This window comes from Eucyclogobius newberryi, unplaced genomic scaffold, assembly GCF_026437365.1.
Source record: "Eucyclogobius newberryi isolate DKJ021-1_F unplaced genomic scaffold, fEucNew1.0.hap1 SCAF_15, whole genome shotgun sequence".
NCBI classification, from domain to species: domain Eukaryota; kingdom Metazoa; phylum Chordata; class Actinopteri; order Gobiiformes; family Gobiidae; genus Eucyclogobius; species Eucyclogobius newberryi.
Window position 1 is genome coordinate 142,922 of NW_027315779.1, and position 17,593 is coordinate 160,514.

The following is a 17,593-nucleotide window of genomic DNA, read 5'->3' on the forward strand; positions in this document are numbered from 1 at the left end:
CAGGACCAAACCAAGTCTACATCAGGTCTAAACTGAGCTCAAAACGGAACCAAACAAGTGTGAACGCACTCTGAATCAGGATTAAATCTGGACTAAACAGGAGAAAATCTGAATCAAATTAGCTCAGGAGGAAATGTGGAGCAGGTAAGGACCAAGACTGACCCAAAAGGACTAATCCAAGACAAATCCACTAACTCTCTTGTTATAATAAAACAAATTGATCAATCATGTTTCTCCTGACAGAGAACTGGCTGTGCACCGTTCAGTTAAAAAGAACCAAGCTCATTGTCCACAATTTGAAACGGCCGGATGATTGGACATGACACAGGCCATGACAGATGAACTGCAGAACTCAACAAAGACCAGAGGCTCTGAGGTTCACGCTCCAGGGGGCCCCAGAGCCTGTGGTTGTGGTTCAAATCGGGAATCCTCATTTACAGCCCAGAGGAGCCCAGAGGAGCCCAGAGGAACCCAGAGGAGCCCAGAAGAACCCAGAGGAGCCCAGAAGAACCCAGAGGAGCCCAGAGGAGCCCAGAGGAGCCCAGAGGAGCCCAGAGGAACCCAGAGGAGCCCAGAAGAACCCAGAGGAGCCCAGAAGAACCCAGAGGAGCCCAGAGGAGCCCAGAAGAACCCAGAGGAGCCCAGAGGAGCCCAGAGGAGCCCAGAGGAGCCCAGAGGAACCCAGAGGAGCCCAGAAGAACCCAGAGGAGCCCAGAGGAGCCCAGAGGAGCCCAGAGGAGCCCAGAAGAACCCAGAGGAGCCCAGAAGAACCCAGAGGAGCCCAGAAGAACCCAGAGGAGCCCAGAGGAGCCCAGAGGAGCCCAGAGGAGCCCAGAGGAGCCCAGAGGAACCCAGAGGAGCCCAGAAGAACCCAGAGGAGCCCAGAGGAGCCCAGAGGAGCCCAGAAGAACCCAGAGGAGCCCAGAGGAGCCCAGAGGAGCCAAGAAGAGCCCAGAAGAGCCCAGAAGAACCCAGAGGAGCCCAGAAGAGCCCAGAGGAGCCCAGAGCACAAGCTTCCATAACAAGGAACATGTTTAGCACAAGTTTGCACATTAGCATTATAGTCGTCCACAGTCCATTGATTTCTTTGGAACATTGACTCTTGAAAGGCACTTAAGAAGCACCTCCACACCCGAAACTTTACAATCTTGAACTTAACTAAAGATTTTTATGGAACATACAGAAGGATTTCTATTTCAAACCTGATTTATTAAAGGTTTAAATTCAAAAGAAATTGTGAAATTGGAATTACACCAAGATCGAGTTTATTTATTTATCTTTACATTCAAGATTTCACCTACAGTTTCTTGCCTTAAGATCTAAAAATAAAAAAGGATGAAAAATCACAGAAATTAAAACCAACTACCAGTTATATTACTTGCTTCAGCAGCTTAGTTTAATCTTAGTGAACGTGCTGGTCAGTGACTGTTAGCGTCTGTCACTATGTCACCGTTTGTTTGTGTTGGACGTCTTTATTACTTGCGTTATCACAACTCTCTTGATAAGCTTGTATTCTATTGTTTGTGTTGGCTTAAGGCAAAATCACCTTTGACCTATAAGCTCCAAGAAAACGTGTTCTTTGCCTTTTGACCTTCTGTCTATTCCACTTTGTGAGTGTGCCGCGCATGACATTGACTCTACCACTGCACCACATCTAGAACGCGTGCCATGAACTCCAGCCTCACCATCTGCATCGTTGAAACAAAAGTCAAAAGTCAAATATGCATCGTTTTTGTACTATTTCCCCCGTAGGTTCTCCCGTCTCTCCGCTGTTTGGAACCTTCCGTCGAGCCTCTGCAGCTTCAAACGCTCATGTTGCTAATGCTAATGTTGCTAACGTCAACACAGAGCTAGCGTCAACAAAAGCAAAAATTCACTCTCAGACGACGCTTTATGAACTGTAAATGTCAAAACACTGGCCGGGTTGAGGGAAAACATAACTGGAGCCGCATTTTGGATGCTCGGAGCACTTTCCTGGTTTGCATTGTTTGTTTTGAGTCATTAATGTTCATGAACTGTAATCCACTGATCATTGTTTTTCAGATGTAACAACTGGAATGCAAAAAAGTCTGAGAAAGAACATCCCTCTAAGTTATTATTATGGATATCATGGTTATTATTGTGATGATATTTGTATGATTGATTGTATTATTATTATTATTACTATCATTACTATTATTATTATTATTCAATAAAAATCCATTGTATTTTAGGTATTGCTCAAAGCTTTTTTTTTTTTTGCTTTTTTTTTTGGTTGTTTTTTTAAATAATTTTTTTAATGAAAGAATAAACACAGACCAATCAAAACTTGTGTGTAAATAAAGATATAGTCCAGCAACATTGTCAATAAATTAAACAAAAAAAGAGAAAGAAGAAAAGAAAACAAATAAGGAAAAGAGAGAGAAAAAAAATGTAAAAAACATTTCCTCTGGATGCATTATTCTAAAAACAGTCATCTCAAACAATACAAACTTTTTGTATTTTTTCACATACTACACTGTCCTGTTGTGTGACTGACACTTTCTTGTGCTGTAGTAGAATAATGTCAAGTATGTGGTATGTTCTGGTGTGATAAGCTACAGCCAAACCAGACGGAGCTCGTCTTTCATGTTTGCACCAGGAAGAGCCTTTTAACTGACAGAAAGTACAAATGTATTATATATTCTTACTTTTGTACGGTCCAACATTCCTGAAAAACTTTGAATACGCAAGAAAAATGAACGTCTGAATGTTGAAACAGTTCATAATTGTTAAGACAGTATTATAGGCATACTGAATAATAGGCTAAATGTTCCGTAATTGCGATAAGATAAAAGAGTTACATGTACATTTATATAATACTTGAGAAAAGCTACACCCTGTTAAACATTAATACCTTCAATCTAACCCGCCGGCTGAATATATAACAGTTATTGTTACTGTGTTATGGACGGTTATTGTGAGACCTTGTCACGTTCCCTTCAGGTTAGATAAGCTCCCTTTATGACCCTCGTAACAATAGACTATTATGTCATTTTGCTCCAGTGCGGTACAAAAATGCATTCTTTCCATTCAAAGCCTAATTTGTTACTCTTATTAAGGGATGAATTCCTCTGAGGCGTCGCACACGGCTCGGCGGTCACACCTCCGAGCGACGCGGAGAATAATATCTGGCAACCCGTCCGCCGCCTTTGTTTGTCTGTTATTGCAGATAAACGCCATGGTAATGACCTCGGCGACGTTACAGGAAGCCACTTCAGCGCCGGTGGTGTCAAGGAGAATGTGGAACAATAGAGCGCTTTGCTAATGCGCCACGACCAATGAGCAGCTCCGCAGATGATGGTGTAAGACATGGAGATGTGAGGCCAATCTCACTCAGTCACCGCAAAATGTGAGGCGCAAGTGGAAGACGCGTGATTTGGACTATTTCTGTGACGTGTTTGATGTCATTATGTTTCAGGAGTGGTGGGCCAATCAATCACTCACTCATTCAATCAACCTTTTTTTATAGAGCCCTTTACAACACTCAAAGTGACCAAAGTGCTTCACATGCAAAACATAAAACTAAGTTAAAAAAACTGTACAAAATAACGTGCCATTACATAACAGAGTGTTAAAAGCCGGTCTGAATAAATATGTTTTTAGCCTAGATTTAAAAGGGTTAAAATCTGTGATGGTGCATGTCGGGGGCTCATGTCGGGGGCTCATGTTGGGGGGCTCATGTCGGGGGCCTCATGTCGGGGGCCTCATGTCGGGGGCTCATGTCGGGGGCCTCATGTCAGGGGCTCATGTCGGGGGGCTCATGTCGGGGGCCTCATGTCGGGGGGCTCATGTCGGGGGCCTCATGTCGGGGGCCTCATGTAGGGGGCCTCATGTCGGGGGGCTCATATCAGGGGCCTCATGTCGGGGGCCTCATGTCGGGGGCTCATGTCGGGGGCTCATGTCGGGGGGCTCATATCGGGGGGCTCATGTCGGGTGCCTCATGTCGGGGGCTCATGTCGGGGGCCTCATGTCGGGGGGCTCATATCGGGGGGCTCATGTCGGGGGCCTCATGTCGGGGGGCTCATATCGGGGGGCTCATGTCGGGGGGCTCATGTCGGGGGCTCATATCGGGGGGCTCATGTCGGGGGCCTCATGTCGGGGGCAGTTTGTTCCAGAGTCTGGGACCAAAGCTCGATCACCCCAGTGTTTAAGTCTGGCTCTGAGGACGTCCAGTAAAAGCTGACCTGTCGACCTTAGAGTCCTGCTTGTGTCAGGAGCAGACAGGAGCAGACAGGAGCTCAGACAGGATAAGGAGGTGTCAGGCCATTTAGAGCTTTAAAAACAAAAAGGAAAATTTTAAAATCCATTCTAGAAAGAAACAGGAAACCAGGGAGAGTAAAAAGAAGCGGGTGATGTGCTGACCTCTGGGTGTGTTGGTTAAAAAACGCGCCGCAGCGGTTTGTACGAGCTGAAGGCGGCTGAGGGCGGCTGGGACACGCCCACATAAAGCGCGTTGCAATAATCTGTTCTTGAGCTGATAAAAGCATGAATCGTCCTTTCAAGGTCGGTGCGATTTAAAAAACGCTGGACTTTAGCTAAAAGACGTAACTGATCAAAACTGGCTCTAACCAAACTGTCAATTTGTTTTTCCATTTTAAAATTGTTGTCAAAAACAACCCAGAGATTCTTTACTGTCGATTTCATCCTTGGAAGACAAGTTATCGGGATTAGACAGCACAGAATGACCAAATACAATGTACTCAGTCTTCTTATCATTCAAATACAGGAAATTCTGCCCTGACCAGGTCTTCATGTCTGTGATACGATCAGCCAGAGATTGAAGAGCATCACTTTTGTCAGGAAAGTAAATCTGCAGATCGTCTGCAGTGAAAAGCGAAACTGAGCCTGGCTATAATTGACCCCAGTGGCAACATTCATATCTTGGCCTTATTTAAATATCGAGGTCAAATGATTCAGAGTTTTACGACGCGTTCGACCGCACATGTGTGTCCTGGTTTGGTCCTGGTGTGACCTCAGTTTAGTCCTGGTGCTGACTTGGTTTGGTCCTGCTCTAGTCCAGGTTTAGTCCAAATTTTGCACCCCTAGATTAAAAAAGAAATGTTGTCTCGATACTAAAATGTTCAACTTGATTTTGATGCTGAAGGAACAGGCTCAAAACCAACAACGATAAAATCCTTTTTTTTAAATATATATAATATATATATATATATATATATATATATATATATATATATATATATATATATATATATATATATATATATATTATATATATATACAATAACCTGTCATTTTAATTCAACACAAAGTAATTATAGTACAGTATACTTTTCTTGTTAATCATTCTGAAACTGTCCAGGAAATATCAAATTTGTCCTGTTAATGTGATTTGTTTTTAACTGTCTTTGTTGATATTTGTTGTGGGACTAGTTTTAATATAAATCAGTGTTGGATTTAGAATATTTTTGACAACACTAATTTGGAAATTTGCCGTAGAACAAATGTTTGTTACTCGCTGAGTGTGATTTAGAAACCTGTGCGGCTATAGCAACAAAAATAAAAGATAGTAAATCATAGAGCTCGAATAATAATCTGGACGAGCAGTTCTAGATAATGATAAAGGAAGCATACAGTATAAGTATAAGTATAAGTATAGTGAAACTAGATCCTCATTTGAATGAGTATCAATGCTAAAAAAAATCACATTACCAAGACAAATTTTGGCCTTTTGTGAACTGTTTAAAATGGTCTTGGACTTTTTAATTAAGACAGAACTATTAACTTGTGCTGAAATTGTCAGTGAATTGTCTAAAACCTTGAACTAAAAACACAATATTTTAATTATCACGATTGTATCGAAACTGGTATGAAGGATCAAGCATTTTCCTTAGAAGCAAAACTGAAAACTTTTAGTATCGTGACAACTCTGCGACGTCACTTTTCTGGTGCACAGCCAATCAAGTGACACCACCAGGCCAGGTCACAGGTCAGATAAGGATAGGAATGCGTCTTTTTCAATATTCAATATTTTTGAGCCATAAAAACAGCTGCGATCGAACAAATTCAAGAAAGATATGGTTAAAGTCATTGTGATACAGGTGTCGGACCAGAAAAGTTACATAGTGCAGCTTTACACCGGCCATAGATGACGTACTTGACAGTTTGTGAACGATATACCCAGATGTCATGACAGAGAGACATGTCTCTTCCAGGAACCTGTCCTCCCCCTTTTATCCACTGACAACAGGAAATACTTCAGGAAAAAAACATCTGCTCACTTTTGCTCAATTTGTTGTTGCCGTGCACTCGCAGTACGTTTAATTCTAGCCCCGCGCCGTAACGTGCTACCGCTAACCTTTCCAGAGCTGACGATTATAACATATAGCGTTAGCAATCGAAGCGCTTTCGGTCACAAGCGCTGCCTTTGGTATGTGGTCCAGAGGCGGAGATTAGCGGTTTTAAAGGACGCTGGGTTCACTGAGGGTGCGTTCACACTCGCACAAACACATTCAAACTGGGACTAGAACTAAGACTAAACCCGGACTAAACATGGGCAAGGCCAGATCTAAAGCGGGACTAAAACAGGGCCGAATGAAATGCACCTCAGAATTAAACTGGGCTCAAAGTGCAAGGCTGAAACGCACCCGAGATGTAAAAGCAAAGATGCACACGCACATTGTAAAATATATTCAAGCACTAAATCGATAATGTACTGCTACTATTACTGGAGCTGTATTTCTATGTTTAGCATGATTTCTTTTGCCTTTAAGAGGTAAATAAAGTCAACTGCTTCTTCTGAAAGTTCAATCCAGCTGTCACTCACTCAGAGCCTTGCTGAGTCAAACCAACAATAAAAATGGTTTGACTTAATAAGTGTGTTTGAGTATAGAGATGTATTATATAACGAAATAGTCAATTATTATATGATGAGGTCACCAATATAGCCGATGGTCAAAGGGATGAGGTCATGATTTGATTTGTATCACCAAATCCCCCATGACTACTACTTTTGCTGCTATTACTACTTTATTAAGGCGTCAAGTGTTAAGGTAATAATTAAACAGTCACTAAGCCTAATAAATGATTGATGCATTATGACTGATGTCTTTGATCATGCTTTATTATATTATAGTGTAGCTATAATAACACGTGATTGCTGCTGCTGTCATAACTGCTGTGTTGTTCTATTACTGCTATACCTTCTGCTACTACAAGTGTGTATGTCATCGCGGTAGAATGAACACAATACATTATGAAGTACATATTACAGGACTCACATGAAGGTAGAACATGCACTTTCCACCTCAGACTTCTGCCACGTCAAACAATGCGACAGAAGTGAAAGCATTTTGTCTCCCAAAGTGACCCAGAGAAATTCCTGAAATTCCACTTGCAGGAAAGATGGGTGAGCAGGGAGAGCTTAAAGGTGTAGTGTATCAGACGGCAAAGACTGGGCCCGTTTAGCTCTTTGTGATAATAATAATACTGCATTTGTCTTGTGCAGCGCTCCCCCAGACGCTCTGCTTCACTTTTCCATCGCCTGCGTTAGTCACTCATGAGTGTTCTCATGGGACTTTTAAAACATGTTTCAAACTATTGTACAACTTCTGGTAAAAGAGTGTGACTAATGACACTGAAGTTTGGTTTAAAACTGTTGTACATTTATGTGCAATGAAAGCAAAACTGCACGATTGGATATATTAGGCCCATACTTGACTAAAGAAACGAGTGGTCAGCCGATCGGTCGAGGGCGTGAAACTGGCAAAACCTCTCAAAACTTCTCGATATTTATACAATCCGACCCAAACAGCACTTACAAAACCACGACAGCAATATTTAAGCACAGTAAAAAGGCAGCTTAAAGTCAAACCAGAATACTCAGATATCTCACTTCACAATGTCTCCACATAAATCTAAATTAAATAGTTGGTCGAACAGTAAACATTTTGATCGACAAAACAAAGCCTGACCATCCTTAGTGTTAAAGTTAACAAGTTCATCTAAAACTGCACAAATTAAATGCTTATTCATCAAAAACAACGTTGAACGGTGTGAAAACGTGTTCTCAAGCCAATAATTCAATGATTCAAACACAAGACAATGTTTGCAATATGTCAAGAAAAGTCCCGTCAAAATAATAATAATAATAATAATAATAACTTTTATTTATATAGCGCTTTTCAGTGACCCAAAGACGCTGAACATAATAAAAAAGGGGGGGGTATTTACAGACAGGGGGGACAACACGTACAGAACACATTAATATACAGATAAAATGAACAAGACAGAAGAAGTAGAGAGAAAAAGATGGGGATGTAACAGGGGGTAGAAGAGTAGACAGTGGGGTAGAGGAGGCTAGGGGTAGGGGAGGTCATAGGCTTGGGTGAAGAGGTATGTTTTTAGGCAGGATTTGAATGTTGTGAGTGAGGGAGAGTGGCGGACAGGTTGGGGGAGGGAGTTCCAGAGTCGGGGTGCTGTTCGGGAGAATGCTCTGTCGCCAAAAGTTTTGAGTCGGGATGTTGGTGCAGTCAGGGTGAGAGAGGAGGAGGATCGGAGAGCTCGGGTGGGGCGGTGGGGGATGAGGAGGTCAGACAGGTAGGGGGGGGCAAGGTGGTGAAGAGCTTTGAAGGTGAGGAGGAGTATTTTAAAGTTGATGCGCTGCTTGATGGGGAGCCAGTGGAGAGAGCGGAGAACGGGAGTGATGTGATCACGGGACCGGGTGTGGGTGAGGAGGCGGGCAGCGGAGTTTTGGACCATTTGGAGTCTATGGAGGGAATGGGAGGAGATGCCAGTGAGGAGGGAGTTGCAGTAGTCAAGGCGGGAGGAGATGAAGGCATGGATGAGGGATTCAGCAGCGGGGAGGGTGAGGCAGTGTCGGATTTTGGCGATGCGGCGGAGGTGGAAGTATGAGGTCTTGACGATGTGGCTGACATGGGGAGTGAAGGAGAGGGTGGGGTCCATGATGACACCGAGATTGCGTACCAGGGTAGAGGGGGTGATGGTCGAGGTGTCGATGCTGAGTGAAAAGGGACCAGTTTTATTGAGTGGATTTGGTGCCAATGAGGAGGAGCTCTGTTTTGTCACTGTTCAGTTTGAGGAAGTTGAGAGTGAGCCATGATTTTATTGTAGAGATGCAGGCTTCGATGTGGCTGAGGGGAGGGTTTTGGGTGGATTTGGTGGTGAGGTATATCTGGGTGTCGTCAGCGTAGCAGTGAAAGTCCAGGTTGAGTTGGCGGAGGATGTGACCAAGGGGGAAGATGTAGCAGATGAAGAGGAGGGGGCCGAGGACTGAGCCCTGGGGGACCCCTGCGTTACTGGGGAGAGGGTGGATGAGTGACCGGAGAGGGAAATGAACTCTTGCCTGTTGGTGAGGTAGGATGTGAGCCAGTCAAGTGCAGAGCCCTCAACACCCAGTTGAAAAAAGCTTCTTCTTGGTGGAGGGCTCTATTGACCCATCAGCGCCTCGTAAATTCCTGTGCCTAGTCCAGTGTTTGCTCATGGGCCGCTCCGACAGCCTCCTGCGTCACCTTCTGCCCCGGTATGACTTTCACACTGACGCGCCAAAGTCTTAATGCGCAGCTGGCTTATCCAACACGTCCTGTCTAAATGCTTTGCCCCTTATATCAGTCGATTTACACGTTTTCCCCGGGTGGCCGGACCGGTTCTCGTTCACGGTGCGGCTGAACGTGCTAACAAGCCGAGCCGTAACGGCCGCCGCGGGACCAATTTACCACCGGCACATGGCAGAGCCGGTGTGTGCTGGTTTGTGGAGCTTTTGAAGTGACTAATAAGCCGAGTAGTTGACAAATTGTAAGAGTTTCCGCTGTGTAGTCATGTAGTCTAGTTAGTCCGTTTGGAGATAACTTTACCACGCGTACCTTTTATTCACTGGCGCTTTTAGTATTCTATGCAAAACAACTACTTGTCATGGTTGTTTTGCTGCCTTAGTGATTCAATAATGTGCGTTTGGTCATCTACAACACAGAATTGAAGTAAGTAAGTAGAAAATGGGTTAAACAAACATAGCAGCAGCAGCAGCGGCCTCAATTCCATAGCATCAAAGCGTGCTTCAACTTGGTTAAATTACAAAGCACAAATCACTTCAAAGTTTCCAAGAAATCACATATTAAAACTGCATTTCATGGTATATGATTTTACTTCGACTGACGCCTGTATAATAGAGTGCAAATTAGACCTGCGTCTGCACTTTAATCTGACTTGATGGCACCGATACTACAGCGTTAGTAAAAAGAGACACAATTTCTTTATACAACGGTAAAAAAGTTTGCTAAATGTTATATTGTGGTGTTAAGCTAATTTTAATGTTGAAAAGATCATTCTCACACTATTAAAGAAAGTTCATGGCCAATATTTTTGACAAAGATAAGAGTCTTCGCGACTTCAAATGGGCATGATTGACAGGTGGATTAGCCAATCAGGGACACGCGTGGTCCGTCGGTGTCAAAGCAAATATGCTTAAAAATAAAGGGAAAAGCCGAGTAGAGCAGCACTACTCAATCTGAGGTGAGAGAAGTTTGATTTTGACCTAAATAACCTATGACCAATGAACTCGTTTGTTTCTCCTGCCTCTGTGATGTCATCAAAAAGCGCCATTCAATCAACAATGCGGACAATTTTCTGACAGTTTAAGATAAGATGAGATAAGATAATCCTTTATTGTCCCACATGGGGAAATTCCATTGATGCAACGCAGGTAGATCCAGAGATAGATACAGAAGAAAAGAACAAATAACTTATAGGAAGTTTGAAAAACACTCTCAGTAGAAGATCTCTTATAAAAATCTTAGGATGTCCGCCGGATTTATACAATAATTTAACAAAACAAACATATTAGGTGTAATTACTTGTCAAATCATAACCATTATAACTATCACTAATGGTTGCTAAGTAACAGTTGTGGAATATTTGTCATCCATGTCCAACCAGGACATTATAAACCTCACCAAAGTGGCCAAACTGGAGAAAAACAGGCGAAATATTTAGTAAAATCTTAAATATAATCAAATTCCCTGGTCTAAGCTGTCACATGCACTTCAAGTTGGCCCCTGAAACCCTCTAAATGTAACTGTAGAAAGCATGGCGCATGGTCCTTGCTGACATGTGCTGTTCTTTATCCTCGTGTATCTCATTCAGAGACATTTTAATCGCCGCCTGGGCAGCCAAACAGAAATGCAGCGAGCGAGTGATAAATTACACCGGCGGGTGATACTCCGGTGTATCCACGGCACTAAATTACATCATGCAGGATCCTATGGGACTTCTGCTTCTCACAATAGCTGTCCGTGACCATTTCCTGAAGCTAATTTTGACTTATTTACCCATAAAACCGAACAATTGGCTCCCACAGTAAAATGATGAATATTGTGCTTGGCAATGAGGGCGCATTTTATATTTTCTGTAGGCGCCGACGTCGACTGGACAAAGCAAGAAAAGACTCGAGTAAAAAGGACAAAAATATAGCTTGAAGAATGCGTTGACGATGTTACATTTTTTGCTAATTGTGTGAGCGTCTCCCATCTGCTTCCCTTCTGAATCGCAAGCCAACTTTGGGATTTATTTATGTCAACAATGACCCAATCAATGTAAACTGTTTTTACGGCTACTTCTGAAGCGCAACTTGCAAATGATTTAATTTGAGTCGTAATCAGCGAGAAATGCAGTGGTCCGTCCAAAGCTGCGGCTTTCCAACTGTAAATAGATGGGGTTTTTTCCCCAACGTCAGCAGACGAAGGGGGTCACAAAGGGGCCGCCTCCAAAATGGACGGCTAAATATGATTAACGTGCAGTGTAATAGCCGATTTATGATCAATAACAGCGTTTTCATTGGACTAGTTTCGGTTTACTTTGAGTTGCACAACAGAAAAGCCCCAAAGACAAACACAATCGAAGCCGTAAACGTGGTCGAATATTGAGAAAACGCAATGTTACGCAATGTTTGTTTGGCGAGAACCAGGTGTAATTACAGTGACGTACTCAGACAAATAAGGGCTGAGAAATGTAAACTCATTTCAAGTATTGCGTGATCTCATTCCTGTGGCGCTCTGCTATTGTGCTCAAGATCGACATATTGCGATTTAGTCGTTGTCATGACATCATTTCCGTCTCGTTTTGAGTCAATGTTTGATCCTTTTGACTCCATGTTCTCATTTTGCAGATCTCCAAAACTACAACTGCGATACATCGGCGTTTTTTCAAAGATCGCCCACTTCTAAATGTATCGTCATGATAACGTCTGAATTGTGATCCAAAACGCTCAGACCGACTCATAGTGTTTTTGTCTTCCCTTGAGAAACTGACCACGTTGTCCTTCACTAAACGACAATATTACAACGCTGTTATAACTGGCGTTCCACAGTAAAGCCTTTCACTCGTCTATCTCCACGGAAACGCGTATGAGACGACGCAAGCCAGGTCAGATCTGTGGCCAGACAACCCCGCTCACGGTGAGAGAGCGCATTTATCGAGGGATTCTGAGCGAGATTAAAACCAATGTAACTGGAAAAAAATGCAACGTAATTAAGTGTAATGCCATACTGTGGAACATATCAGGCAAAGCTATACCATCTCCATGGAGACAAACAAGTGCAGCCACCCTCCAACAGCTAAAAAGCCACACGGTGCACCTTTAAGCCAGCTCCAAGCCCGGAAAATCTTATCAAATCAAACAAAATTGCGCGCGAACAAGGAAAACTACGGAGAAAAACGTGCAATCATTTCCCACGCCGGTCGCGCACATCAAAACCGGAAAGTGGTTGCGACGCCTCCGCAGCCCGTAGCGGCGACCGTAGCGCTTGCTCTGTTGGTGTCGCGTCACCGGCCCCCGGAGGAGTACTTAGCGGTAGCCTCGGCGTGAAAGCTGCCTTGGAGTGACCTCTCAGCGTTTCGTCCAATTCTCCACCACCGTAAATCCATAAATTACACCTGTGGTTTGAAGCGGCGGCAGTTAAAAGCCGGGTGGGGTGCGCGCGCTGCGTCAGCGGGGGGCCTGTAGCTGTGATGGACACCTGGATTCCCTCAGCGTCTCCGATGAAAAACAAATGTCTCGCTCTCGCTCCTCTTGTCCTGGAGCGCCAACGGCCAATGTTTATCCTGGACATCGTAAACTATCGGCTTCTGCGATTCCCTGCCAGCGCTTTGACTTCTGACCCATTGTTAAAATTCAAAGGGTCAGGGAAGTTCGCCGGGGGAATTTTGGACGCACACGCAACACCTTATAACATTATTAACCGCAGAAATACTCTCGACGTGCCGTTTGCTGGTGTTAATAGAGCTGTAAATGTGAAGGACTGATTTTGAAGTGGGATTTTATGAAGTTTTCCTGGAGCAGAAGAGACCGGTGCATGCCAAAGATTCAACAGAGTGAAAATGTTGTCGACAAAAAAAAATGACTTGAGTTCAAAGACGTCTAATTGTTTTTGTTTGAATTATTTATCTTTATTGCAACACTTTGGAAACGATCAACAGAATAATGTCAATGAATAATGTCAATGAACAGGGCCTGTGTCAAAAGCACAGACGCCTGTGGGAATACAATTTGTATAACTTATTAAACAAAAGCGCTGTCACGCCCACTAAACCAGAAATGATGTGTTAAAGATCAATAAATGCAGAGTTTGATTGTCAATGTTGTGTTAACAGGTTGTAACAGGTTGGAATGGGTTAACTGCACTGCTGAAAGGGCAAAATGTATCAGATAAACTCATTCGGAACACATTTTAGATGTAGATTAGTGGTTCACAACACTTTAGTCTCAAGTTCCCTCAAAACCTTGTCTCACACTTTGAAAATGTGGTTTCAAACAGCTTTGTTTTATTCGATTATTACTTATACGTTCTTCTTTCAACTATATCAATGTCCAAAAATCCTCCAAATCATTAAAGGAAATGATGAAACATGAACTCCAACGAGCACTTTCCTTCAAGCGCAATTCTATTTGACCTTCTTTTTAATTACGAATCTTAAATCATCCCAATCACCAAGTGCCCCCGGAGGCCGCGCACCACCGCTTGAGACCCCCGCAGCAGACGCGTAACATCCCGTTAAAACGCGTCTTTGTCCAACTCCAAAAGAACGCGTTTAACAGACGTCTTTTACCCCCAAATCAATGAATGACACTCACCCGGGACACGGTCAAGGGCGTGCTGAAGTCCCGTCCTCCCACGAGCCGAAAGCCCCACGGAGACGGTCCCGTTAGCGTCACGGTCTGCGGCATTTGGGCTTTTGAGACGGGACGGGGTAAGTGTCCACACGGTCAAAAACAGAAGAAGAAGAAGAAGAAGAAGAAGAAGAAGAAGCGGTGTCGGTGTGTAAATCCCGTCCCGCTGCAACTAGGCAACGCCGCGCCGGCTCAGGAAAACTCTGCTCCGCTCTCGAGTCAGGTTTAAATAAACGAAGCTCTGACGCGGCTGGGACGCGAGAGACAGGGCTGTCCTCTGTCCGGCCCCCTTTAGGAGAGGAGGAGGAGGAGGAGGAGGAGGGAAGAGGAGGAGGAGGAGGAGGAGGGAAAAGGAGGAGGAGGAGGAGGAGGAGGAGGAGGGAAGAGGAGGAGGAGGAGGAGGAGGAGGAGGAGGAGGGAAGAGGAGGAGGAGGAGGGAAGAGGCGGAGGAGGAGGAGGAGGAGGAGGAGGGAAGAGGAGGAGGAGGAGGAGGAGGGAAGAGGAGGAAGGAAGAGGAGGGAAGAGGAAGAGGGGGGAAGAGGAGGAGGAGGGAAGAGGAGGAGGAGGAGGGAAGAGGAGGAGGAGGAGGGAAGAGGAGGAGGAGGAGGGAAGAGGAGGGGGAGGAGGAGGAGGGAAGAGGAGGAGGAGGAGGGAAGAGGAGGAGGAGGAGGAGGAGGGAAGAGGAGGAGGAGGAGGGAAGAGGAGGAGGAGGAGGAGGAGGAGGGAAGAGGAGGAGGAGGAGGGAAGAGGAAGGAAGAGGAGGAGGAGGAGGGAAGAGGAAGAGGAGGAGGAGGAGGGAAGAGGAGGAGGAGGAGGGAAGAGGAGGGAAGAGGAAGAAGAGGAGGAGGAGGAGGGAAGAGGAGGAGGAGGAAGAGGAGGAGAAGGAGGAGGAGGAGGAGGAGGGGGGAAGAGGAGGAGGAGGAGGGAAGAGGAGGAGGAGGAGGAGGAGGAGGGAAGAGGAGGAGGAGGAGGGAAGAGGAGGAGGAGGAGGGAAGAGGAGGAGGAGGAGGGAGGAGGAGGAGGAGGGAAGAGGAGGAGGAGGGAAGAGGAGGAGAAGGAGGAGGAGGAGGGAAGAGGAGGAGAAGGAGGAGGAGGAGGGAAGAGGAAGGAAGAGGAGGAGGAGGGAAGAGGAGGAGGAGGAGGAGGAGGGAAGAGGAGGGAAGAGGAAGAGGGGGGAAGAGGAGAAGGAGGGAAGAGGAGGAGGAGGGAAGAGGAGGAGGAGGAGGGAAGAGGAGGAGGAGGAGGAGGAGGAGGGAAGAGGAGGAGGAGGAGAGAAGAGGAGGAGGGAAGAGGAGGAGGAGGGAAGAGGAGGGAAGAGGAGGAGAAGGAGTAGGAGGAGGAGGGAAGAGGAAGGAAGAGGAGGGAAGAGGAGGAGGGAAGAGGAAGAGGAGGAGGAGGAGGGAAGAGGAGGGAAGAGGAGGAGGAGGAGGAGGAGGAGGAGGAGGGAAGAGGAGGAGGAGGGAAGAGGAGGAGGAGGAGGAGGGAAGAGGAGGAAGGAAGAGGAGGGAAGAGGAGGAGGAGGAGGAGGGAAGAGGAGGAGGAGGAGGAGGAGGAGGAGGAGGGAAGAGGAAGAGGGGGAAGAGGAGGAGGAGGGAAGAGGAGGAGGAGGGAAGAGGAAGAGGAGGAGGAGGGAAGAGGAGGAGGAGGAGGGAAGAGGAGGAGGAGGAGGGAAGAGAAGGGGGAGGAGGAGGAGGGAAGAGGAGGAGGAGGAGGGAAGAGGAAGGAAGAGGAGGGAAGAGGAGGAGGAGGAGGAGGGAAGAGGAAGAGGAGGAGGAGGAGGGAAGAGGAGGAGGAGGAGGGAAGAGGAGGAGGAGGAGGGAAGAGGAAGGAAGAGGAGGGAAGAGGAGGAGGAGGAGGGAAGAGGAAGAGGAGGAGGGAAGAGGAGGAGGAGGAGGAGGAGGGAAGAGGAGGAGGAGGAGGGAAGAGGAGGGAAGAGGAAGAAGAGGAGGAGGAGGAGGGAAGAGGAGGAGGAGGAAGAGGAGGAGAAGGAGGAGGAGGAGGGGGGAAGAGGAGGAGGAGGAAGAGGAGGAGGAGGGAAGAGGAGGAGGAGGAGGAGGGAAGAGGAGGAGGAGGAGGAGGAGGAGGAGGGAAGAGGAAGAGGAGGGAAGAGGAGGAAGGAAGAGGAGGGAAGAGGAGGAGGAGGAGGAGGGAAGAGGAGGAGGAGGAGGAGGAGGGAAGAGGAAGAGGGGGGAAGAGGAGGAGGAGGGAAGAGGAGGAGGAGGGAAGAGGAAGAGGAGGAGGAGGAGGGGGAGGAGGAGGAGGAGGAGGAGGGAAGAGGAGGAGGAGGAGGAGGGAAGAGGAGGAGGAGGAGGAGGAGGAGGGAAGAGGAGGAGGAGGAGGAGGAGGAGGAGGGAAGAGGAGGAGGAGGGAAGAGGAGGGAAGAGGAGGAGAAGGAGGAGGAGGAGGAGGAGGGAAGAGGAGGAGGAGGAGGAGGAGGAGGGAAGAGGAGGAGGAGAAGGAGGAGGAGGGAAGAGGAGGAGGAGGGAAGAGGAGGAGGAGGGAAGAGGAGGAAGGAAGAGGAGGGAAGAGGAGGAGGAGGAGGAGGGAAGAGGAGGAGGAGGAGGAGGAGGGAAGAGGAAGAGGGGGAAGAGGAGGAGGAGGGAAGAGGAGGAGGAGGGAAGAGGAAGAGGAGGAGGAGGAGGGAAGGAGGAGGAGGAGGAGGGAAGAGGAGGGAAGAGGAGGAGGAGGAGGAAGAGGAGGGGGAGGGAGGAGGGAAGAGGAGGAGGAGGAGGGAAGATGAGGAGGAGGAGGAGGAGGAGGAGGAGGGAAGAGGAGGAGGAGGAGGAGGAGGAGGAGGAGGAGGAGGAGGGAAGAGGAGGAGGAGGAGGAGGAGGGCAGAGGAGGAGGAGGAGGAGGAGGGAAGAGGAGGAGGAGGGAAGAGGAGGAGGAGGAGGAGGGAAGAGGAGGAAGGAAGAGGAGGGAAGAGGAAGAGGGGGAAGAGGAGGAGGAGGGAAGAGGAGGAGGAGGAGGAAGAGGAGGAGGAGGAGGGAAGAGGAGGAGGAGGAGGGAAGAGGAGGGGGAGGAGGAGGAGGGAGAGGAGGAGGAGGAGGAAGAGGAGGAGGAGGAGGAGGAGGGAAGAGGAGGAGGAGGAGGGAAGAGGAGGAGGAGGAGTAGGAGGAGGGAAGAGGAGGAGGAGGAGGGAAGAGGAGGAGAGGAGGAGGAGGAGGGAAGAGGAAGAGGAGGAGGAGGAGGGAAGAGGAGGAGGAGGAGGGAAGAGGAGGGAAGAGGAAGAAGAGGAGGAGGAGGAGGGAAGAGGAGGAGGAGGAAGAGGAGGAGAAGGAGGAGGAGGAGGAGGAGGGGGAAGAGGAGGAGGAGGAGGGAAGAGGAGGAGGAGGAGGAGGAGGAGGGAAGAGGAGGAGGAGGAGGGAAGAGGAGGAGGAGGAGGGAAGAGGAGGAGGAGGAGGGAGGAGGAGGAGGAGGAGAGGAGGAGGAGGG

The 17,593-nt window shown here is 47.0% G+C and overlaps 1 protein-coding gene across 2 annotated transcripts in view; it reads right to left on the reverse strand.

The window, feature by feature from the left end:
- The window catches only part of pdlim4 (PDZ and LIM domain 4), an 84,226-nt gene extending 69,984 nt beyond the window's left edge, over positions 1-14,242 (reverse strand). The window contains exon 1 of one of the 2 annotated variants that reach the window (XM_072445673.1): positions 14,123-14,242. In XM_072445673.1, coding sequence (XP_072301774.1) covers positions 14,123-14,215 — 93 coding nt within the window. In that variant the 5' untranslated portion in view covers positions 14,216-14,242. The remainder of the gene's footprint in view (positions 1-14,122) is intronic. The other variant, XM_072445674.1, reaches the window with a different exon arrangement.
- Positions 14,243-17,593: the final 3,351 nt, after the last annotated feature.